The 24,363-nt window shown below is 46.8% G+C and overlaps 3 protein-coding genes across 7 annotated transcripts; 1 reads left to right on the top strand and 2 right to left on the bottom strand.

Annotated features, from left to right (window-relative positions):
• Positions 1–4: 4 nt before the first annotated feature.
• Positions 5–3,082, top strand: LOC130524808 (bcl-2-like protein 1). The gene is made up of 3 exons (XM_057031253.1): positions 5–230; positions 1,048–1,770; positions 2,530–3,082. Exons 2-3 carry the CDS (start codon positions 1,255–1,257, stop codon positions 2,668–2,670), a joined length of 657 nt encoding a protein of 218 aa, XP_056887233.1. The 5' UTR covers positions 5–230; positions 1,048–1,254; the 3' UTR covers positions 2,671–3,082.
• Positions 3,083–5,766: 2,684 nt separating this feature from the next.
• gata1a (GATA binding protein 1a) lies at positions 5,767–8,468 on the bottom strand. Of its 2 annotated transcripts, none has more exons than XM_057030773.1 (6): positions 8,284–8,468; positions 7,429–7,700; positions 6,857–7,345; positions 6,615–6,760; positions 6,388–6,513; positions 5,767–6,311 (listed from the first exon to the last, which is right to left on the bottom strand). In XM_057030773.1, exons 2-6 carry the CDS (start codon positions 7,640–7,642, stop codon positions 6,021–6,023), a joined length of 1,266 nt encoding a protein of 421 aa, XP_056886753.1. In that variant the 5' UTR covers positions 7,643–7,700; positions 8,284–8,468; the 3' UTR covers positions 5,767–6,020. The 2 variants fall into 2 exon arrangements, with proteins under 2 accessions (XP_056886753.1, XP_056886754.1); XM_057030774.1 differs by having other exon boundaries at positions 7,429–7,663; positions 8,284–8,466.
• A 2,634-nt stretch (positions 8,469–11,102) lies between these two features.
• On the bottom strand, positions 11,103–24,137 carry hcfc1a (host cell factor C1a). Of its 4 annotated transcripts, none has more exons than XM_057030754.1 (28): positions 23,793–24,137; positions 22,502–22,684; positions 21,519–21,667; positions 21,216–21,376; positions 20,922–21,130; positions 20,700–20,784; positions 20,481–20,587; positions 20,219–20,398; positions 19,903–20,145; positions 19,644–19,792; positions 19,375–19,557; positions 19,062–19,283; positions 18,860–18,964; positions 18,563–18,779; positions 17,693–17,829; positions 17,427–17,574; positions 17,105–17,325; positions 15,988–16,987; positions 15,707–15,855; positions 15,422–15,565; positions 15,148–15,355; positions 14,787–15,059; positions 14,599–14,705; positions 14,384–14,518; positions 14,121–14,306; positions 13,738–14,035; positions 13,592–13,655; positions 11,103–13,515 (listed from the first exon to the last, which is right to left on the bottom strand). In XM_057030754.1, exons 1-28 carry the CDS (start codon positions 23,863–23,865, stop codon positions 13,476–13,478), a joined length of 5,376 nt encoding a protein of 1,791 aa, XP_056886734.1. In that variant the 5' UTR covers positions 23,866–24,137; the 3' UTR covers positions 11,103–13,475. The 4 variants fall into 4 exon arrangements, with proteins under 4 accessions (XP_056886734.1, XP_056886735.1, XP_056886736.1 ...); XM_057030755.1 differs by having other exon boundaries at positions 22,502–22,687; positions 23,797–24,133; XM_057030756.1 differs by lacking the exon at positions 23,793–24,137 and adding an exon at positions 23,324–23,668 and having other exon boundaries at positions 22,502–22,687.
• Between the last annotated feature and the right edge of the window lie 226 nt (positions 24,138–24,363).

The raw sequence follows: 24,363 nt of genomic DNA, 5'->3' as shown, positions 1-24,363 counted from the left end.
CTTTTGATTTGATTCTCAATTTGCAACTTCCGCTACAGCTCGGGCGCCGATTGGCGCAGCGGCCGGAAGTGGGCGGGTCATCTGGCTGCCAGCAGAGAGGGAGTTGGCCAACCGCCAGCGTGCATCAGCGTTCAGGCCAGAGTGCAGATGCAAAAATGTCCGTATTGTGTCTGCTGTTACAACTATCTACATAGCTGCATTCTCACAGAGAAAACAGCCTTTCAGCGCCCGTAAGTAGAATTGTTACAGGTGGTTACTTCACATTAGTCTCGTGGACGTACTTTGTAGTTGTTTTCGTTGTATTTGGTGCGGATCATTTGCTCCAAAATAGCAAGTTAGCGGCTGAAGCTAAATCTGCTTGTAGCGAGACCTGTCAGCGTATGCTTGGCTTTTGATAAGGGAATCAGCTATTATTGCTCGATTTCTACAATATTTGGCTACAAATACCACCTTTAGCTTAATAATATTTGATCCTTTTTGTACGTTAGATTTACAAACGGAGATTTACAAAGTGCTTTCACAATAAAACGAAAAGCAGAAGATGGTAAAAACCGATGGCTGGCGAAGTGAAACGGCTGCAACTTTCCTGTGAAAATCAGTAAGAAACTAAATTAAAAGGCCCAAACATGTGAAGCAATCAGCAACATATAAAACAAAAATATAAGCTCTAAGATTAAGCCCCAACCAAAAAATTAAATATTCGTCAGTCGCAGTATAAAACATTGGATTAAAATTAAGGTAAAATGAGAAACGTTTATGTGTCTGGAAATCAAGGAAAACGCCTTAAAAATCACATCAATCACATGATACGTTTTCTAACCTCCTCTGATGTTTATCTCTGTAAATTGTTGTTGGTCACCTTAAAAGAAACATTCCAAAGTCTTGATTTGGAAATCCAACAATAATCTGAGGTTGTAAAAATATCAATGATGATAATTTATCTGGTTGATCACCCAGCTCAAAATACATATGTGATAGGACAATGTCTGAATTTGTATTCAGACCTTTGCTGGCAGCGAATGATGTCATGTTGTGCTATTCTTTCAGGATGCTGTTGCTAGCTGCAACATAAGACGACGATGCTTTGATGAGACGCTTGAGTAAGAGGAATGGAAGGAAAAACCATGGCTTCAGATTAACCAGTTTAAAGACAATTGATCTGTTCCTATTGATGAGTCCTGACCAACAACCAAACCAGAATCCTCCTAATCTGTTGAATCAGTGCATTCCAGTCCCCGCCCAACAGTCTGAATAATGTCGTATAACAACAGAGAGCTGGTGGAGCACTTCTTAAGATACAAGCTGTCTCAGAGGAACTACCCATCTTCTCTGCTGAGACCAGAGGATACTGATGGAAGGACAGAGGGAGAAAAGAGGAGCCCCGCTGCTTCCAATGGCCTGCTGGTCCGCAGCAGGAACAGGGGTGGAGCGTCTCCATCCGCAGGTGCTGGCATAGAGGCTGTGAACGCAGCTCTTCGGGACTCGGCAGAAGAGTTTGAGAAGCTCTTTGCTCAAGCATTCAGCGACCTCTCCTCACAGCTCGACATCACTCCTGACACGGCTTACCAGAGCTTTAAGAATGTGATGGACGAGGTGTTCAAGGACGGAGTCAACTGGGGACGAGTTGTGGGACTATTTGCCTTTGGCGGGGTACTATGTGTGGAATGTGTCGAGAAGGATGCGAGCCAACTGGTTTGCCGCATTGCAGACTGGATGACCATTTACCTGGATGAGCATATTAACCCGTGGATCCAGAGTCAAGGAGGATGGGTGAGTGTGTGGGAGAGTGGCTCAAATTCCAGCTTTGTCAACGTGAGATTTGTCACCCTGATTACTATAATCTGTTCTTTTTTAGAAGAATGATTAATGACCTTGAGTTGATTATCCAAATCTTATTCAGCTGACAACATGAAATAGTGTTACCTCTGAACAGAACTGAGTATTAAGGTAATGGAAGTGGGCGATGCTGTGTATTAGCTGTATTATATGAAGATAAAAATATCCCATCTCACTCGCCAGCTCACAGGTTTTCCAAGATTAGTCAAATTGTTTTACTAGATTTTTTTTTGAGTTGTCATTTAAGAGAGATTATATGTGTACAAGTCAATGTGCAAGCGTGGAAAAGAAAAAAAACCTTGTTTATTTGGAATCAGGATCCAAAATCACATGTCGATGAATCACACCATCATTTAACATGACTTGGCAGTTTTTTTTCTCTCCCTCAGTTGTTGAGAGCGCACGTTGAGAATCGGCTCTGTTGGGGCGGAGATTAGGTCACTAACAAAAGGGCTCTTTCCTCTGTGGCCTAAAAGTGATCAGATAGACTCGATCAATATTATCAATCCTGCTGCGTCTGTCAGCTGTCCCCGTCAATATGTCCTCTCTTCAGTTAGCGCTGCATTCCTACTAGGGCAAAGATGAAGTAGAGGACACAGTCATTGGTTTTCCTGGGGATTGCGTAAGTGTGTTTGAAATGGTTGCAATTGTAAACTTTGTCCCTCTTTGTTTTTTCCCCCTGAATGTTTGCAGGATTGCTTCGCGAAGATTTTTGGGGACGACGCCGCGGCAGAGGGGAGGAGAGCTCGCGAGAACCTGAGTAGATGGATGCTGGGCGGATTGGCGCTGCTGATGGGAGTTTTGGTCGGCGCTTTCATCGTCAAGAAACATTGAAACCGCCGCAGCAAGTTCACCCCGAAGGACGCCAACGAGACAAAAACATGTTTACAAAAAGCCTAGTTTGCTTGTGCACTGAGAGACATTCGGTATCAGTAAAATGTAGCTTGGTGACCTGTTAACAACCTCTCACCCCGCTTCGTGTGTTTTATTTTTGTAAAACACGGCAGAGACGTTGAAGTGAACCAGATAAGCTAAGTCGGTGTGAAAAAGTTTCAGCTGGTTGGAAGTGACTATTATTAATTTCCCTCTGCGTGTTCACTAAGGACCAATTTTTATGACCTGCAAACTGACAGAGACTATAACTTATTTTTCCTTGTCACTGTGTAAAGCTTAGCTCCTTTTGTTGGCTGTACTGGAGTTTTAGGCATGCTTTAAAAAAAAAATAAATATATTTATGTTTTTCTTGCGTCTTGTTGAAGTAGGTTTTTTTTAAAAATAAATAAAAAGAAATTCAGTGTACAATAAATGGAGAAAAATAGCACATCAGTTAAGCAAATATACCTGGAATTTGGTTTTAAATCTTTGGTATTGTAGCTCATATTAACTACTAATGCGTTACTTTGTTCTACATGATTAACTGGATGTTCATGTCAAGTCTAAACCGATTGAACATCAATAAGTCAGTCTAGAGAAAAATCATCCTAAAGAATCTCCCCGCAGGTGCTGCGGCTCTACAAAGTGCATTCTGGGACTTGTAGTGTCTTGACGGTAGCGCCGCATCAAAGACCAGTCTAAAATGAGTTGAACAGGTCAGAATGAATAGAATTTAGTTAGTATTTTTAAATTTACAAAGAACAAACGAGGTCTACCCTCCTCTGCCACCTCCCTTCTATTAAATATAGACGCGGGGTATACATAAAAACACAAGCGTATTCAAAAAGTAAATTATATATATTATATTATATTATAAGCTCAGTTCCGGAATGATACCAACTTTTGCACAAGATGGCAATATGCACACACACCGGTATGTGTGTGTGTGTGTGTGTGTGTGTGTGTGTGTGCGTGCGTGTGCGTGCGTGTTCGTGTGTGTGTGTGTGTGTGTGTGTGTGGTGTGTGTGTGTGTGTGTTATCTCCGAGCTGCAGCGTTCGGGCGTCTACATCCTGTGGCAGCAGAGAGAACCTGAAGGTGCAGTGCTTCTTCCGGCCATGTGGGGGCACCGTTATCCCAGTTTCCTGCGTTGTATTTTACTGCGTTCCCACCGCTCAATTCTAGTGAATTTAAAACGTTTTGTGTGGACGTTACACACGAGGTGAGCGCAGCAGTAGAAACGCACACGCACCTTCCGCCGGAAGGTTCAGGGAGGAGGTTGAAGCCCGTCAATCATAAAGCCGTCATTATCAAATCGCCTCTGTTGCATCGACCCCCAACCACAAGTGATAGATAGATAGATAGATAGATAGATAGATAGATAGATAGATAGATAGATGGATAGATGGATAGATGGATAGATGGATAGATAGATAGATAGATGGATAGATAGATGGATAGATAGATAGATAGATAGATAGATAGATAGATAGATAGATAGATAGATAGATAGATAGATAGAAACCTTATTCATCTCTCACAAGAAATTCACATGCCTTCTGAGGCTAAATGGGAAAAAGTGCAACCATCACTGGAGTAGAAGACACAAGGCTTCTAACGGATGGCCCTATGAGCAGGCCTGTGGTTGCTAATCTGTCCCCAGCATTTGTTGCCATTTCCCCAGAGCAGAGCTGGCGGCTGCAACAGATAAACAGATAGACAGTTAAGGAAAAGAGTCTAAATTATGGATGTGCTTGCCAAATCCTCTTCTTTTTTTTGTCATGTTTGTTTTAACTACAGCGGTTCATTTTTGGAGGGAAACCTTTCGAAGATCTTTCGAAGATCTTCTGCTCCTGATTTTAGAGACTAAATTGAGGGTGAACCTGATAAATGGGACCAGAAAAGGCCGTAAATGTCTGCAGTGAATTAGATAAAACACAGCAACGAAACTGAGGAGAATCACTGAACAGCTTTGTGTTGATTCCCTGATATGTTTTCCCCTCTGAGCTGGTTTTAGGCCTGTGGGGTGCGACCGTGTGTTCTGCAGCATCATGAGTGGGGGGGGGGGCATCAAAAAGCTCTCCATCAGCTGTGAGGCCAAACGCACTGAAAGTTCATCTTCAGTAAAGCGTGCACGGCAGAAAACACCCAGTGTGATTGTTTCTCCTGCATATTTGAGCGAATCTCTCCTTAAATCACCCGACGAACACTATCAGGTTTACATTTAAACAGTTTCTAGTCCTCTGAGGTCACCCAGGTGAAACTCGTTTTGTTTGTCAGTCTTTTCTGTTTTTTTTTTTTAACGTCCTGTCGTAAAAAGAAAGTGAGGCGCCTCTCGCCACCTAACTGACAGGGGGTGTGTAGGAGTAGTGCCTGCAGCAGGTGGATGGTTTGGGGTCTGTGGCGTCTGATAACATATCAGTCATTCCCCACTCCTGAGTACAACCCCAGCCCCGCTGCTCGGCGCCCAACGCTGCTGCAAACATGCTGATGAAACAGCAATATTCAAGTTTGGGTTTCAGCAACCACAAGTTTCTTTTCTCCTCCGTTTTGTTGCATTAGCAGAGGGCACCGCGGCCTGTTAAACATCTCAGAATCGCCTTCTCAGATCCATCCACGCATAAATCAACCGAGAAAATCCGGACAATGTCCAAAATTCCCACACAAGTCAAGAGATAATGAGTTACTGATGCTATGTTTGGTTTAAGGACCAACCTTAACCAGGAAGGAGAGCGGTGTTTTATTGTGTTGTCTCGATTGCTAATGGCGCGTTTCAGTTGATCGTTTTACATATCAGGTCAGATCAGAGGCACAAACACTTCACCTGAAGCCTATCGCACTTATTTCTGGATTCTTGGCAAATGTTGTACTTAAACAGTTGAGCAGTTGCCATTTATACAGGCAGAATTTGCATGTACATGCACAATTCCACAGGCAAAGTGAAACGCTCTGTGTACAATGAGTCCAGTGTACCAGAGCGGCTTCGGGACAATAGAAGCTGTCAGGAGGCCTCAGTGTGGTCACCTCACTGGTTAAAAATTCAAATACCATCGCAGACGAATCGGTAGCACGTTTTATTGATTCAATATGGTCATTTTGCAAATACAAAAGAGATAACTGTTTAACAAAAAAAAACAAAAAACAATGCATTTTTTTACATATAAATTCACACTTTAAAGAAACACTGGATCAAATATCTACATTTTAGCATCTCGACGGAAATACAGTGGAAAACAAACACACACAAAAACTTCACAGATGTAGAAACACACGTCCCCGCCGAAGGCCGACCCCTGCTCCCCGTTCCCTGGCTTCACACCAGTGTGGACACCATGCCAGTGTTCAGGTGGTGCGTGTAGGGTAAGGAGGTGGGGGGGTGCAGGGTGGAGGGTGTGGGGATGAGGTGTGGCGAGTGGCTGTAGTTCAGCAGAGTTCCGGGGCTCAGGGGGAAAGGTCCACCGCCGCTGTCCAGAGAGGAGGACGGCGCCATCGCCTCCGAGTACGGCTCGAACATGGCGGCCTTCTTGGACTTCTTGTTCTTGCTGGACACTTTCCTGTTGCGGGTTTGGATGCCTTCTTTCTTCATGGTGAGGGGCCGGTTGACCTGCGGGAGGCGAGTGTCAGAATGTTGCACTTTCGCACACGTTTCTCTGCAGCAGTGGAGGAACTCTCAGACTCACGTTGTGCAGTTTGAAGTAGAGGCCGCAGGCGTTACACACGGGCTCCCCGCTGGCGTTGCGTCTCCACAGCGTCGTCGTGCTCGTGTGACAGTTGGCGCAAAGCGTCCCGGCTCTCTTGCTGACAATCTGAAGCAGGGATCAGAAATCATCTCAGCCGCTGGGGTCACGCGTTTCAATTCAAATCTGACCGCGGTTCACGGGCGTAATCGGGAGTCCAATAGGCATACCAGTCGCTTCTTTGGGCGAATCAGAGGCCTGTTCTGGCCGTTCATCTTGTGGTACAGCCCACACGCGTTACACAGGTAGTGACCGGTCCCGTCACGGCGCCAAAGAGGCGTCGCCGTGGCGCCACAGTTGACGCACTCTCTGGCCTCTGCGTCACGTCAGAATCACACAGGTGTCAATTTCTCATGCAAATTTACAAAGTACAAAACAGAAAAAGAGCATTTGTTGGTGGTTTTTTTTTTACCTGGAGTGGATATCCGCATCTTGTTGTGGAGTTTGGGCGAGAACGAGGGATTGATCCAGGACCCGGGGGTGGAGTAGAGGGCAGCGGGGTTGTAATCCTGTGGCGCCGCCATGTACGGGCTGTAGGGACTCAGCATGTGCGGTTGGGACGACGGATTGTACAGATTCCCAGCAGAGTTGGTCAGATTCAGGAAGCTGCCACTGCTCCCCAAACCGCCCGACGGGCTCAGACGTTCCGCCTTCAGGCTGTCATGGAGTTGGGGGCTCTCCCTGCCCTCTCTGCCGGGAGAGGAGCATCCATCTCTGGGGCTGGTGAAGGGGGGAGAGTAGAGGGAGCTGGTGGCGAGGGAGTGCAGTGGGGGCTTGGCGAAGGGGCTGCTGCCCCAGGAGGAGACTGATGGATTGTACGGAGAGCCCAAGGAATGGCTTCCAGGCCCATCTAGCAGCTGCAGATTACTGAAGGTGTTGGAGGAGCTCAACACCTGACGGACTGTGGAGAGCAGCAGATGGATGAAGTCACACGGTGGAACTCGAGGATTTCGATTATGGATGAGAGAGGGCGGAAGCACCGACCTGAGCTGTGCCTGTAGGTGGATGGCGCTCGGCTGTGATTGGGGCTGGAGTAGAAGGAGGGCAGACCGCTGAGGTCGGAGTCCTGGCCGGAGAAGAAGGCCTCGCTCTCTTCTCCAGGAGGCAGCAGGATGGGCTCAGAGGAGAAACTGGCCAGAGCATCTGAGCTGAGCAGGGTGGGGGACGCCCAGTGGGACTGTTCCGGTGAGTCCTCCATGCCGACAGACCGACCCACGACCTGAAGCGCCGTCAGTGGTGGGGGTGGTCAGAAAGTTCTGCAGAAAACAGCTTCTTACAACATCTAACAAGACCTCTTCCTCTCTGAGCTAAACTAAGTTTAACAGTGGCTAAAAGACTAAACTGAAAAAACAAAATCCTGTAAAAAGTATCCATGGCGACGATTCCACAGCGACCTTTCTGCTGAAGGTGTGTCAGTCAAAATGAAACCGCATCTCCTCAGCGTCAAATTAAGGCCACGACAATACACCAAGAAAAAAACCCAAAGCTTCAAACAGAGATTCAGGTGCCAGACCACACGATTCCCACACCTCATATCTTAAGAGGAAAGAGAAACAACTGATAGTGCTGAGAAAATCTGATAAAGCGCTTTGTTATAGCGCTAAATATATCCAGCACTGACACCAGTCTAATCAGATTCATAGAAATCTGACTAGCAATATGTGGTGAACAGGTTGCGTCAACATTTCGGAATGATTCACCTCCAAAATTCTGCTCATAGTTCAGATCTACACACGTCTAAGTGCACGAAACTCAAGAGAAACCAGCAACAAAAACGACCAGAGCTGATATTCTGAGCTCTGCGATTAAACTTGGTCTTATCTTCTATTTTGGGGTTACCTGAGAAGAGCAGGAGCCGGTGAACAGCCAGGCGTGGAGGTCGCCGACCCGGGTGGATGTCACGGACGGACTGGGGGTCGGAGAGGTGCAACGGCGAAGGAGGCGCAGCTCCAGCGTCTTCCCCAGTTATTGGTTACAAGAACAACTTCTCCAACCACCAGTGAAGTTTAGGGCCAAGTTGGTGGGAGGAGCCGGGGACATCTTTTCGAAAGACACACCTCTTTAGTCCAGGGACAAAAAAAGACAAAACACGATTTCTGACAGACAGGATACGTCCCATCAAAGCCTTTAAGAATCTGAAGCCAGCAGGTTTAATTCTGGCGGAGTTTTATTGATGACGTATTGATCCGATTGAGTGGAGCGCAGGAAGGACCCGACTAGCTTCAGAATATGGCAGTTTAATGTGAGGCGACCTGTTTGTAGGAGGCAGAAAGGCTGCCTTTTGTCCGGTGATGAAATGTGCATACGGCCCCTGATAAGAGCGAGTCCACAGGAAAAAGACGACACGCACATTTGACCCAAGCAAATGTGAAATGCAAAGACTCAGTTTCAACAGCTTGGAGTGGGAAGACAGTAATGCAAATCAGGAGGAGAGCAGCAATCCTGGTGTGAAGATACAGGTTGGACCTGGCCTGGATGTGCACAAGCCCTGCACTGTGCCCGTCATTTGATAGTCAAAGCAGCTTCCCAACTTTCCTCTCTCTTTTGTTCATTTACAGTTTTCAGGGAAATCAGGAGAGGATAACAATTTGTAAGAGTGGAGGCTTAATAACACCAGAACGGGGGATTTTGGGGGTTTTTTGTGTTATGGGGGGCACGTTTTGTAAATTCAACCCCTCGGTCGTGACTGCGAGCTCCACAGGGCTTCAGCCGCCCCACCAACCGTAGTCATAACCACGATTTTTACCTCCTAAAGTGTCCGGAGGAAGAAAATCCACATCACTTTGGTTTGTCTGATTTCCACTGACCCTCCATTAGCGTGACAATAAATAGTGTAATCAAGATCAGGATAGATTAATATTAAGTTATGAAATAAAATAAAAAATCGTAATTGTGATTACAAAATTGCCTTGAACTTGTAAATATGTAAATACGTGCGTGTCCTTAATGTGGGACCTGTAACACAAAGGTCAGATGGTGCACCACACTCAAATGTACTTCCTGCCTGTTTATGCATATTAACGTTACCCTCGTGTCCCACATTTGAATAAAATTGAACGAAAATGTCCTTGGACTCACGGGATCATTGCGCTCTGGTGCACGCGTTTTGTTTTCTTCGCGTTTATTACAGATGTGCAGCAGGTGCAGGATGCAGTGGCTGCCCCAGGGCATGCTGGGTACAGGTTAAACATGCAGGAAGCCGTGTTTTGGGCGAGCAGGTCGGGAGGTGTCATGGCTGCAGCGAGGTGGCGGCGGCGGCGGCGGCGTGGGCAGCTGAGCAGGGATGTGGCTGAGCAGCCTGCTCTGCTCTGATAAGAGGTTATCAAGCTGAAAAAGGGAGGCCAGGAATTACAGGGCCCGACGCTCGCTGTCAGAGAGCAGCGCCGACGCGCACGTAGGCCTCGAAGACGCCTGTGATCATCGCAGGTTGTAAATCTGCACGCACGCGCGCGTGCACGTGTCAGGCCTGCTCTGGTGGAAGCCTGTGAGCAGGAGAAGCGGTTGGGGCTGACGCGGGGACGCCGGGGGGAGACAGTTGGTTGTTGGTGGGAGCCCGTCGTTGTCCTCTGATGGATGGCGCCGTGCGTCAACAGTGGACGCTCAGAGACGGCTCACTAATTCCCTTGAAACAGGCTTCTGTGTAGGCGGTGGTCTTATCTCTGTCCTGCAGTGACATACCCCAGAGAGCTCTCGCCCTCTCTCGCCCTCTCTCTCCCTCTCTCTCTGTGTCTCTCTACCTCTCTCTCCTGACGTGCGCTGTCCTGTCACTTCATCCACCCTCACTTGTGGTAGGTACAGAGGACGGATGATGCTGCATCACCTCTCTGGCTGACACTTTGCGGCCTCTGGCTTTAAATTCAAGGAGATTCTGCACAAAATGGGACTTCTGTTAAAGTTGGGCTTGTTTTTAAATATCAACGTTTCTCCTTTCAAGTTCCATCTGCAGAAATGATCTCAAAGGCACAAAAACGTGAAACTGCACAGTTTGGTCTAAATTATGCCTGAATTAAAACACTGCATCCCTAGGTGGCGCTGCAATGATCGGTTTTATAAATTCTCAGCTCGGCCCACAATCAAAAACACTGGAGACTGGTTCTGCTTCATCGTAATGCCCCCCCCCTCCTCCTCCTCCTCCTCCTCCTCATTACAAGCCAAACGGGTTGTTTTCTGATATTCACGCTGTAAATATGCATTTTTGTTCCCTCCATCCAACGTTTATGGGGTATCATGACATTTCCCTAAACTCTGTCCTAAAATTAAATAAATACATCTTGTACGAGAGATTAAAATGACAGAATCACTTCTGGACAAAAAACTTGTAAAATGTTTCTGTGGTAATTGTATGAAAACGATCTACATCTAATCAGAACAACACCGGGGTGATCGCGATGTTTAAGAGCTACAATTAATAATAGTGACGAGATTGTATCGGTTTCAGAACCTGGTGCCTGTACCGCCCTCTAGCGGCCAAACTAAAACCAGCTCCAAATTTAATTTAAATATTTGTAAACGCGCCGCAGTTGTGTCCAGCAAAAACACGCTTAGAAAACCAAAGTTTAATGCTTAAAGTCCATTTACTGGATCTTAATACTAAAGTAATAAAACAGCTCATCGCAGCCCAAAAGGTGCTTTAACTCAAAAAGAAGACACGCAATCCCTTTATGTTTAACATGTTTATTTCTTTTTTGATGATAAAAGATACATTACTCCCTACAGTACAAAAACACACATTGGAAAATACAGGACATTTCCAGATAACCTGCAAACAGCCGAGAGAAAGTCAAAAGTGAGCGCTGAGGGCAGCGCTTGTCCCAGGGCGGGAGGGAAAGTTCAGAGAGCTCGGCACTGCTGATGATGACCTATCTAACCAGGGTGCAAAAATAGTGACCCAGCAACAGTACTGTGGAAGAAAAGGACACAACTGTATACCACATGGAGAGGAACAAACTTATTAAATTTTTTTTTTTCCTTTTTCTTTTCTTTGAGATCTTTCAGCTTATGGTCTAACTTAAGGCATCACTACTAAAATACACTGTTTTTGCATGCATGTCTAGTTTTGATCAACAGACACACCGACACGCACAAAAATTATGAATGCATATGAATAGAAAGTTTCATCTCTAGAAAGTAAATGGGGGAGGGGGGGGCGGGGACCCCACGGAACCGATAACCGAGGCGCCAACCGGAGAAACGTGAAAACCCTTGGCTCGGATCTTCCAGGCTGTCGCCATCGCAACTGAATTCGGCCTCACACAGTAAATATACACTCCTGTCCAATCAGAAACCTGCATCCTGTACAACGTTTGTACGGTCATGAAGCGAGCGTGAAATAACTACAGTGACTCAAAGCAAATCAGAACAATCAGGGAGACTATATATATATATATATTTATATATAGAATTTTGTTTTTATGACTAAGGACACAAAAAGGCAATCAAGAGATGAGCGACATGTAAAAACTGTTACAGGTAATTATATAAAAGGCAAAAGTGTTTTTTTTTTTTTTTTCTTTCTTGGTTTTATTCTTGCTCTGAACTAATTTACAGGTGAGGCGGCTCCGGCTATGTTAGCTTGCTTTGACGTTTGCACGCCGTCTGTGGGCTGAAATACAGAGCCGTGGTAGGAAAAGAAATGCAAATTTATTAAATGGATTCACATACATCAATGGGATGGGGGGGGGGGTGTGCCTACTAATAGTATTTCTAAAAATTAAAGAATCGAGACACCACATTCATGAGCATAAAACGTGTTTAGGACAATCGGTAAGGATGTTGCGGGGAGGAAACTGGTGTGACCGGAGGAAAAAAAAAAGGGTTTTCTTCCTTCAAACCCTGTGAAAATTCCATGTTTGGCAAATGGAGCAACACAAGCGTCGAGTAGTAAACAAAGTAAAAACTCTCCTCTCCCTGGGTCCACTTCAAAAGTTCCCTTCAGTCCTATTAACCTCTGCGATTCTACGTGGAACAAATACAAAAGTTTCTCTCTCTTTTACCGTCCGTCAACAGCAACATACGACCGACCGAACGAAGACCTTTAAAAATACAGCGGCCACATCGAGACGGCCGCTCGGCTTCTCACAAACAAAAACTATGTGGATGAACAACAGTTAAAAAAATTGAAGGTTCTTAAAAATGCACACAAGATACAGACAAAGGAGGGGGGGGGGGGAGCTTAAAAAATACAAAAATAAACTACACAAAGGATCTTTTGCGTCATTGCTTGCTAAATATTTGGGAAGATTTTGCAATTTTGTGTGTTTTGCAAGTGTCAGTCCAGGAAAAGTCTGTCGTTCTTTTCGGGGGAACAAAAACAAAAAAAATCTCTTTGTCGCTCTTTTGTCCACGACATGTCGACGCTCAGTCTTCAGCTCGGGGCCAAAAGCACAGTGATGGCAGACTTGGTTCTTGACGAAGCAAATTTGTCTTGAGCAACCAAAGAGGGAGGAAAGATCGATGTCCTTGTTCAGCGAGGACAAGTGCTTTAATTGTTACCATACCGATTTTTACTCTCGTTTAAGCGAATGCAGCCGCAGCCGTCTTCAACACTGTACATCGTTTTATGTAGTCTCTCTCTACAGCCCCCCGGGATTCACAAAATAGACACACAAAAAAAACCAACAAAAAAAGAGAATGTTATCACCGAGCTCAGGCTGGCTCCCAGTTCGTGAAAAAGATTTAAATGCTTCTCTAAACTGCTCAACTACTGAAACAAGCCAAAAATAGATTTTAAATGGTGGAAGGGGTGTGGCTGAAAAAGATAATGTGCTTCTAACATTGTGTTGCTCTAAAAATAGTTATAACCAAGAGAACGGGGAAGGTGAAGCGGGGGGGGGGGGGGTTATCTACAGGATCATCTCAGATCGACTCGCTTCTCGGCTCCGAGCGGATGTTGGGCCTCCGTCACTGCCTGGATCTGAGACTTGAGGGCGGAGGATGAGATTTAGGATGAGCATGATGGTCAGTCTTCCTGATTAAAGGACAGTGAGTTGGGGGGGGGGGAGGAGAAAACTGGCAGGGGCCTCTGGGCGACCTCACTGGTCCGTCCTCGCTTTCTTTGGACCAGTAGCCTTACTGCAAGAGCACACAAGAGCGGAGTCAGTGCTTGGCCGCGTCACCGGGACCGCGCAGGGAACGAAGGTGAACTTACGCGTCAGGGGAGGTGCCTGGTCTTTTGGGAGCCGGTTTCGCAGAGGAAGCGTCTTTGCCAGATTCTACAGAGCAGACGGGACATTTGAGATCGATGGTTAAGGAGCTCGTTCACATTAGCGGCTTAGTTCGTGTCGGCGTTCTCACCTTGGAGCCATCGAACTTGAGTGGCGGGGCCGTAGCCCTTCTCGTTGCGGGCGGCGATACGGAAGATGATGGCTGGCTTGGTGGTGTAGTCGATGTGTGCGTTGGAGAGGCTGGACGACTGCACCAAGCACGATGGGTTGGGTCCACAATATACCCGCATGAAGGCTAGCTGTGCTGGTGTGGAGGCCTTGGCTTCGGCCGTCTGGTTGCTCTGGATGGCAAGATACACCGAGTACTCGATGATCTTCCCCGACGTCACAGACGGCGGCTCCCAGGTCAGGTGAGCACCATCCGAGCTCTGCGGGGGAAGCGTGGGAGGAAGGCCGGTCAGTGGCTGTCACTGGCTGTCACGTCACGTCTTCCTGTTAACCTGATGTGCTTACCTTGCTAATTTTGATGGCGCACGGCGCTCCGGGGAAGCCCGGTAGGCAAGTCTTGAAAGCGGATATCTCTGAAAAGGACCCGCGGCCACAAGCGTTGATTCCCGCAACACGGAACTTGTAAGCCGTTCCAGGCTGCAGCTCCATTTTCTTCATCTGAGCGTAGTCTGGCACGACACCAGAGTCATCCTGCAACCAGGGAGCAGAGGTTTCACTTCCGCCATGAACACAGCAGAATGGGAGGAAAAGGCCCAGCGGGCACTCACGTCTCCATGGGAATCATCCGCTGGCACATAAAAGTGTGTGACGACCATATTTGTAACTTTAACAATTCCAACGTCGAACCACTGGTTTTCTTTCTTTACAGCTGGTTTCACTGGGGCTGGTTGAGGGTCTTGCTTCTGTAAAAAACAACACAGTTCCACATGTAACTCCTGTCCGAGTTATGTACAGGATGTTCAGTAAAAAAGCAGCGGCTCACCTCTCCCTCGATGCCGTTGGCCACCTCTGCTAAAGTGGCTGCAGCCTGCAGTTTGGCGGGACTCGCCACCGACACAACGGGCGCAAACGTGCTCGATGGAGCGAGCGCTGTGGAAAGAAGGAAGGAAAACGGGATCAATTTAACGTTCGGAAGACGTCCAAATCGAACGTCAGGTGTCCAACACCTACTCTCTGCGGTGGCACACGGAAGCAATGAGGCCACGGCGCTGGTGACGGCGGCAGCCATCTCATTGTGCCCGTTGCTCTCGACGGAGGGGTCGTTGAGGCTGTCGGCGGGGGCGAGGCCCTCGGTGGGTAGACTGGTGCCCACCGAGGCTTGCTGAGCAGCTGCCTGAGCCTCCTGCAGCTGCTGCTGCTGGACAAGTGCTGCAAGCTCCTGCTGCGTCAGCATGATTGGGATGTTTGTAGGCTGTTGGGTTTCTGCTGTGGAATCTCCCTCGCCTGTTAGCGGACAATAGCCCACATGTTAAAACATCTCGGCATCACAGGAACAGCAGATCATCGTGGACATCACATTGGCTGAACTCACTCATGACGGCTTGCTGAGCTGCCTGGAGGACGGCCTGGATGGCGAGCGCCTGAGCTTCCTCGGTGGCTGCGGCATGAGCGGCAGCTTCGGCCGCTGCGGTCACGGCCAGCTCCTCGTCCGACAGCCCCGTCACCATCAGCGTGGCTCCTTGGCCTTCGGTCATCAGCTCGGAGGGAAGATTCAACGCTGCTGCTGCGGCCGTCTCCCCCTAAAGATGCGATACCGGTTACATCTACACGCCATCTGCAGAAGCTTAAGCAATATCACGACTTACTTCCGCCTGCGCCTCCATCGCCACTGCTGCCGCAGCCTCCTCCGCCGCAGGTGCCGACTCAGCTGATGGCGTCTCATCGGTCTGCATGGGTTCCTCTGTGGAGCTCTCAGCAGTGCTCACGCCCTCTGTGATCGATGAAATCAACTGCAGACAGGAACCCGAGAAAGATTTGGCACAGGGTGAGAAATGTTTCAGATAAAGATTCAGTGTAACTCAACACCAGCTGGTTATTGTAACTTACTCCAGGGGCATATTAAACAGTTCTGATAGCAATGACTTTCTTACAGGAACAGATGGTCCGGGGGCTGGAGTAGACTGAGTGACAGTAGTGATGGCCCTGCCCTGAGTGGTGGTAACGATGTCAGTCGCTGCAGTGGTGGCAACTACCTCCGTGTTGCTAGCGGCTTTAGCTTCCCCTTCCGTCTGCTGGGTGGCTGTGTAATAAAATATATAACATTACTCTGACCTTATGAAGTGAAGTCACTACGGCCATAAAATTAGAAATAAATCTGCCATGTGTTACACCCCCCCCTCCCAGAGTTCCCACACAAGAAGTGCAGTTATACCTGTTCCTTCAGTTGTTTCCATGCTACAGGTAGCAGTGGTGGCTGTGTTGGTGGTCCCAGTTTCATGCGTTTCACAAGGTGGGTTTGAACATTCCTGCTGGACAATGCCCGTAACTGTACTTGTCTGCTCACCTCCCATGCTGGAGGTGGCCGTGGACGGGGTGTTGGTGGTCCCCGTCTCGTGTGTTTCACAGGGCGGGTTTGAGCACACCCTCTGCGTGGTTCCTGTCAGGCTTGTGTTCATGTTAGAGGAGGACTGGGTTGCTGTGTTGGTGGTACCTGTGACGTGGGTTTCACAGGGTGGATTGGAGCACACCTGCTGGGGCTGTCCTATATTAGCTGATGCTGTGGTTGCTGTGTTAGTTGTCCCAGTTTCGTGGGTCTCACGCGGTGGGTTGGAGCATACACGGAGTGCAGACATGTTTGAAGATGCAGTTGTGGCCGTGTTGGTAGTCCCTGTCTCGTGGGTCTCACAGGGTGGGTTGGAGCACACTTTTCCTGCTCCGATGGTAGCAGAGGAAGTTGTAGCTGTATTGGTTGTTCCCGTCTCGTGGGTCTCACAAGGTGGGTTGGAACACACTTTTCCCACTCCGATGGTAGCAGAGGAAGTTGTAGCTGTATTGGTTGTTCCCGTCTCGTGGGTCTCACAGGGTGGGTTGGAGCACACTTTTCCCGCTCCGATGGTAGCAGAGGAAGTTGTAGCTGTATTGGTTGTTCCCGTCTCGTGGGTCTCACAGGGTGGGTTGGAACACACTTTTCCTGCTCCCATGGTAGCAGAGGAAGTTGTAGCTGTATTGGTTGTTCCTGTCTCGTGGGTCTCACAAGGTGGGTTTGAGCAGACCAGGGTCACAGTCCCAGACCCATCACCAGCTGCTCCAGCCTCAGTGGAGCTGGGCTGTTCAGACGTGGGTGAAGCCAGGATGGACACTGGTAGATCCTGGACTGGCTGAGCTTCTACACCACTTGGAGTTGTGATTAGAGTCACCTGGGTGGGCTGATTCTGAACAACAGAAAAGAAAATTATCTTAAAACCATAAAACCGCATGACAAAGTCCCCCTACTAACTTAACAGAATAGTCAGTTGAACCTTAAGGACAAGCATAAGCAGGTTTTTTACCTGAACAGTCATGGTTGAGGAGGGCAGCGTGGACGCAGACGTTAGACTAGTCTGGGCAGCAGACACAGTCATAGCGGATGGGGTGATGACCTGGCTGGACAAGGTAGCAATGGTCCCCAGTGTGGTGATGGGGGTAACCAGAGAGGCGTTGGAACTGTCGACTGTATTTCCTGCCAGGCTGGTGGAGACAGTACCACTCACTGTCCCAAGCGTGGTGACACCTACAAAGGAAGGTTTCAGGATATTCGACACTTACAAAAAAAAATCCCCGTGAGGTTAAACTATGACGTCTGAACGTTTGACAGAAAAGTGTTTCTCTCACCTGTGGTCCCCTTGACAACCAGCGTTGTGACAGTGGGTTTAACAGCAGACACAGTCACTGGTGTGACAAGCCGTACACCCCCCATTGTGCTCATTGGTACAGTCCGCAAAATGGTGCCAGGCTGGCCGGGAGCTCCCTTTAACACCACCTAAAGGCAAACAAGTTTGGATTAGACTTCTTAACTGTGTTACAAACGTAGCTCAAAGTTTTAGCACACCTGTAAATTAAAATGGGCATTATTACAAGATTTCACACCAAGGCCTCACCTGTGTAAGACCCTGTTGACCAGCTGCAGTGGCGAGTTTGGGCACTGCAGTGATGATCTTCCCCGGAGTTCCAGTGGTCATCACCTTTGTGGTAAGGATTGTGATGGGGGTTTTGATGCCTGTGCTGCTTGTTACACCTGAAATGACCAAATGTATTGGGTACTTGTTTCATAATTCAGTGGGACCTCTACTTATGAACGTCTCTACATGCGAGATTTTCAGGTTACGAAGCGTCTCAACGGGAAAATATTTCCTCTCGTTACGAAAGAAATTTCAGGATACAAAGGTCAAAAATATGCTACCGCTGCTACTCGCAGCTCGCGGAGTTTAGCGAACACAAACTTGCTTGTAGCTGCTCTGCCATTGGCTATTGCCTAGCATTTTCCTGTCATCCCATTGGCTAGGAGGGACGTCAATATGTACAAGTTTGTGTGTATCCCAGCGTTGCCTTTGTTTAACTTTTATTTATTGTGGGTGTTCGTATCTTTGTCCATTAGATGGTGTTACCACAAGTGTTAACGTTCGTTGCTAGTAATGACGGCTAACGTAAGATTAGCCCGTAATAAAGTTTATTTTGTTCCTGGAGAAGCCTTGCACTGAATCCTACATTTATTGTGCGGTAATCTAATTGTAACATGTATTTGTTACATGTTTTGATGCATTTTTATGATTTATTAAAAAAAATTATGTCCGAATTTTTGGGGGCTTGGAACGGATTGGGGCATTTACATGGAAAACGCGTCTCTACTTTTGCAATCTTCAGGTTACCAAACAACTTCTGGAACGAATTAAATTCGTAAGTAGAGGTCCCACTGTAATCATCTCTGCTTTTAGAGAGTTGTAAAATGATACAACTGAATAAATATAGACCTGTAGCACCAGGCTGTGTCATGATGGCCGACATGGGGATGGTTTTAATAATCGTGGTGCCCTGTTTAGTGGTGGTAGGAGAAACTCCACTGATGTTCAGGATAGTGGGCTTATTTCCTGTTCCTCCTGCCTGAGATGTGGTAATGATAGTTGTAGGCTTGCCATCTGCAGAAGTCACGAGCTTTAAAATGGTGCCGGCTGGGAGCGGACCCTTTGTCTGGGAAGAAGAAGAAATGTTGCGTAAGCATAAATAAATCTACCTCCTGAGTTGTTCTCGTACTCATGCAGATAGCTGACCTGTATGATCTGTGTGAGAGGGTTGGTGGAAGCCTGGCCTGTGACAGCTGATGTCTGCACTGGCTTGGTCTGCACCACAGACATCATCTTGCCAAGGTTGGAGATCTGCAAAAGAAAATAGAAGGTGTGATGTGTGTGTAGAAACACAAAGAGGTTACTCCGAGAATGTCAGTATAACTTCTAGGAAGCCCCGTTTTCTTACCATAGCGCCACTTCCGCCCATAGCGAGGGGACTCTTAACCAGAGTAATGGTTTTGGTAACTCCTCCCACTACGGTGGTTACCACTTGGGCCTGCTGAGACACTGTGACAGTGCCTGACTTGTGCACAGTGATGATGGGTCTGGTGGTGGTAGGAGATGCTGCTGCTGCTGTGCCCACCTGTGCTGCAGCGGTTTTTAGCATCCGTGTGGCTGGGTTGCTGACCTATTGACGCACACAAATATGTCGGCAGCTGTCATACAGTTCACAGGATCCCTACATTGTTCAAAACAGAGGAGTTTCTTTGGCTCTGTACCATGACCGGAGAAGCAACTTTCATGGTGGTAGCACCAGGAGTCACAGCGACTGTCTTGAGAATAGTTGCACCAGCAGGAACGTTGAGAACTGTGCCTGCAGACGAAGGTGGGATCTTCTGTGTTGCTGCTGCAGCTGCTGCTAAAGCTGCCATGCCACTCATCTGAGGGCTGGAACCAATTGGCTAAAACAAGAAATATAAATTCAACAGGCTCATCCAACATATTAAGTATGACAAAAAAAGAAAAAAGAATGAATTGTCACTCCTACCGTTCCTTGAGTGGACTGTGCAGGAACTACCATTCGAACTCCTGGAGGAAGTGATGTCACAGTGACAGGAGATTTTATGGGCTGACTGGGTCGAACGGTGACAACAGATGCACCCGTTGCAGACTGCTGAGCTGCAACCTTTAACACAGCTGGACAAAAATGGACAACCATTACACTTAAGAATTTACACATTACTGAGAATTTCATGAGAGAAACAAGAAGAAAAAAAAAAAAAAGAAAGAGAAAAACCACCAGTCACCTGTCTGTGGTAAACTCTGAGCTGAGGGGGCTGCAGCAGCCGGGGCGGGGCTCTTGGGAGAGTTTACTGGCAGTGAGGAGGTTGCACTCATGGCTGGAGAAGCTGCAGCTGGAGTTGCAGGGATGTCATACTTCTGAAGCTGCAGTAAGTAGGTGTCAGCCGTTGAAACGGCACCCCAGCTCACCTCCAGGGAGTTTGTGTTGGCACGGACTAACTGCACCCTGGCGGGGGCATGTGGACGCTCTGGAGATGGGAAGGGCAGCAATTTACCAACCTATCTTTGTGAAGGCACCATCATTTGGTGAATTAAACCCACCTGTTTCTAGGTACCAGAGGTCTTTACAACAAACCTGGTTGTTCCAGGCTTTGCGATAACCATCACGGCCACTCCAAACGTAGAGTCGGGAATTGATGGCCACAGCACAGTGGCCAGCACGGGCCCTGGGGATGTTGTCCTCAAGAGTATCCATCAACACTGTTTCCCAGCACATGTTATCTACAAACGTATAAAAGTTCTTCTTTTAAAGCAGCTCTTTAATGCCAAGTCATATACTGATATGATAAATAGATTTCCAAACCGAGATTTAGGCAGGCAAGGGTGTTTGTGCACTTCCACTCTTTCTCATGCGTGGCCACTTTGACATCATCCATTACTAAAGGAACCCATCCTCCAAAAACGTACATCCTGTATAATGACAGAATAAGATGTTACAGCAAGGCTCACCCTGACATACTGGAAGATAAACATGAATAATGTAAAAAAGTGCAAGTTATTGTCGGGTTGTAGCATTTTTTACTTGTTTGTGATAGTGGTGGCAGAGTGAAGACTTCTTGGAAGCGGAGCTGTCCCACTAACTGAAGGTTTGTTCCATGTAAGGGTATCTGGAAAAAGCAGCATTACGTTTGTGGGGTGATATGCAAACAAAGGAACCAGATCTCGCTGATGCTTCAATCCCTTGTTAAACAGTATCATTGACACCTTTTTTTCTTTTAAAAAATGAAGACAAAAACAAACGCACCAATGTCAAGAGTCCACAGATCTCCAAGGCGACAGCCACTCATCCCTCCATAAATTATCAGCCGTGATTTCCTGCTTGCCTTGTCTGTGTATACGACAGCAGTGTGGCTTTCCCGCGGAGGAGGCAGAACTCCATAAGTAATAGGAATATCCCATCCTACCACACTAGAACCAGCACGGAGCTCAAGTGTGTACAAATCATTTAAATATCTGAGAACAGAAAAACACCACATTCACAATTAGTTGAACAAAAGTCTGTAGCACCTGCACGAGGCCTGCAGGCTTCCCGCTGTACCTGGGAATGTTGTTTTTTGGGTCCTCGCTGTCATTAGCTAGTCCACCAAACAAGTAGCATTTGTTGCCAACTAGAGAAAAACTGTGGCCAAGACGAGGACAAGGAGGGGGGCCATTCTTTGGATTTTTGGCTTTTAATTTTTTCCATTCCCATCTGCTGGCCTATGACAGATACAGACAAAACACAGTTTTGCATTGATGTTCATAGATGTAGAGACACCAAGCTGAAACCTGTATAACATTGACAGATCAACTTAAAATGTACCACTCAAACCTGTAAGAGCATGTCGACATGGACTGTTACCTGAAGCTCATAGAGATCATTGCTGTACTTTCCATATTCAACCATTCCACCAAATACCAACAACCTTGTGCCATCGCAGACAAACCCATAGGCAGCACAACCTGGAGGAATATCGCCACGGACTGCTGGGATGAACCACTGGTTTGTAGCTATAAATACAAAAAAAGACAGTCAAGTTAGTAGACACTTTCCTGCATCGAGTACTACCAACTGTGTAACAACTATAGATGACCTAAACACAAAATAAACAAAGAGGGATTGGTTCAAATGATATTTATGACTATACTGGACACACTGCGCTGCATTATCAGGTCCTTCATGCGAAGCCGTAAAACAAGAGGGGGAGTCCCATTATGTGCATCATAACTTATAAAGAGCACATGTGGAACAATACTTAAAAAAAGGGGGATGGCAACCATGTTTGGTTTCAAATGTATTTCAATTTAGAAAAAAATAAACATAGGTGCTATAAATTTAATACCACAATAAAAAGGAGAATTGCACTACAAGTCTGATTCTGTATCTGTCAGAATTTCATTCAGGGTAACCAAACTAAATTAAGATGGGCATAATACCTAAACCTTACCCTAAAAAAGGACCATAATAACTTAAGAACATAATGCCAACTATGTATGCAAGTGCCCACAATTTTTGCTCAATTTGTCCGTCCTTGTTGATTCAAGGACGGTCTGGAATCAAACCGAATCATCCATTTTACTTTAGCCCGCCTTTTTTACGCGCGTAACTGACCGGTTCCGCCGGAAGAGGGCGCCAAATGCGATCGCGCGGTATTTTGGCCCACTGAGGCCTACACATCAGTTTTTGTGCGTCATGAATCGGTGTTTATAATAAATAATTACAGTGCGTTAAGACTAAGTTTTAGTGTAAAAATGTTTTCTTTTTTAAATCCCACGTCTGGCGTTAAGATTAAAAGTACGCATACGAAACAAATGACCTAAATATATCGGCAAAGTTCATCTTACCTGTATTATATACGTGTAGTTCATCAACAATCCCCTCATTTCCACCACCAAAGACGACCATAAGCTCCTTTATGGCCACTGCTCTGTGTCCATGTCTGGGCCGCGGAACCGGACCGGACCATCCGAGGACCCGTTTCCACCGCGGCTGCAGAACTGACGCCGTGGTCCCAGTGGCAGACATGACTTCTACCAGACGCAAAAATAAAAACACGCATTTTTAACGCTTACTGTGATTGTTCCTAAATTCTCTCTTCATCTGTCCTAAAAGTTCGACTGCTGCATCTGTCACCCGAGGTTGTGTATATTCCCCCCCAGAGAAGACCGGAAAAACGTAAAGCAGCTTGGATTCTTAAAGTTGCAATTGCAGAATATAAATCCAGTGTACTTCACAGAGGTAGTCCCTCGCCGTAAACGGCGGCAGCAGCTTGAAACTAAACATTTCAGCGCATTATTTGTACAAGTGCTAGCTTATTTGTCTCTAACCATTGAATTCATTCCATGGAAGCCGCCATCTTGTAGCCAAACAAACCCCCGCTAACCCCGCTGCCAATCTGAAAAATGGCGGAAGCGGTTAAAGAAGAAAATCTATTATAGCTCGCCAACGACAGCGGTCAAATATGAAACGCACATGAATCAATAGGTCACCAAATAAACACAACAATGTGTAGGTGCGACTCGCAATTAACGTGCGCTGCAAAATGTTATCAAGAGTCGGCTATTTTCATGCCTCCCTGGGAGTCGCCATCTTGTAGCTACCAAGCTTAGCATTCTTTGCAACCAGTATAACGCAATTATTAACAACAGGGATCATTAAAAACTTACAAATGTAACCGCGAAAGAAACAATTGGATTATCCCACGTCGAATAAGTTTGAGAGTAGTTCCAGAAATGAGGCCGGTCTGAAGAATCGAATGCTTTATAATGCTAGCTACACTCTTAGCATTAGCGGCAACATGCTAAACCTAATTCACCAAAGCTAACAGCATTAGCTGTGCGGCTGGCATCTGTCAAAGCGTCGCTTAAAATTACATTTATATGCAACACGTTTTCGTATTATTTTGATATGCACAATCTTCCTGGCATAAAAGTACATTTAACGCCAATCTCCAAAGAGCGCTAAATGGAATTTAACTGCACAAACAGAATGTTATTGTGTTTCATGCCGTCTCTGGAAGCAGCCATCTTTTCGACAATCGGCCTAGTTGTACAGCTCCCACAAGAAAAATGGCCGGGCGGTTTGCCACAACAAAGCAAAACAAACTACGGGAGCGCGAATATTTCAAAATTGTACTCACTTTTTTCGGTGCAGTAAGTCCAAAAACACTGGCGTGTAGTCTGATCGTGCAACAATAGTCCAAATTCATTCGATTTTTGAAGAAGTATCTCCTCTCATGCCTGCCTGGAAGCTGCCATCTTCTTGACAACCAGAGGCGGAGGAAAATGGAAGAGAGTTGGCGTCACCCAAAGTAAACATGGCGATGGAGAACCGCTCGCTGCTCATCTGTGACAAACGCGTAGGATTTTTTTGACGTATCTGGAATTCTCAATAAGTCATTAGGGCTCTGTCTAGTCAGATGCTGTAAAATCCAGCCGATACGAACGTGGGGCCAACATTAAATGGTGAAGATAAGGAGTTGCAGCAAATTGCAATAAGTTGTGTTGCAGCACTCGGCTTATTGTCCCTTACTAAAGATGGCGACTTCTGTGCATAAATAACTTTTTCTTTACTCCTCTTGTTGTGCCATTTGTTTTTCATTCGCGTACAATGTTTAGAACTTTGTAGAGGTGAAAAAACTGTCGGGTTTGAGCATTAAATTTCCGTTTTAGCCTTGCGTTGCCACGCCCACACCGACGGTTTGAGA

Source organism: Takifugu flavidus, chromosome 4, assembly GCF_003711565.1.
Source record: "Takifugu flavidus isolate HTHZ2018 chromosome 4, ASM371156v2, whole genome shotgun sequence".
In the NCBI taxonomy this organism is placed as follows: Eukaryota; Metazoa; Chordata; class Actinopteri; order Tetraodontiformes; family Tetraodontidae; genus Takifugu; species Takifugu flavidus.
The sequence above is the reverse complement of the archived record's forward strand: the minus strand, read 5'-3'. Positions and strand labels throughout refer to the sequence as shown.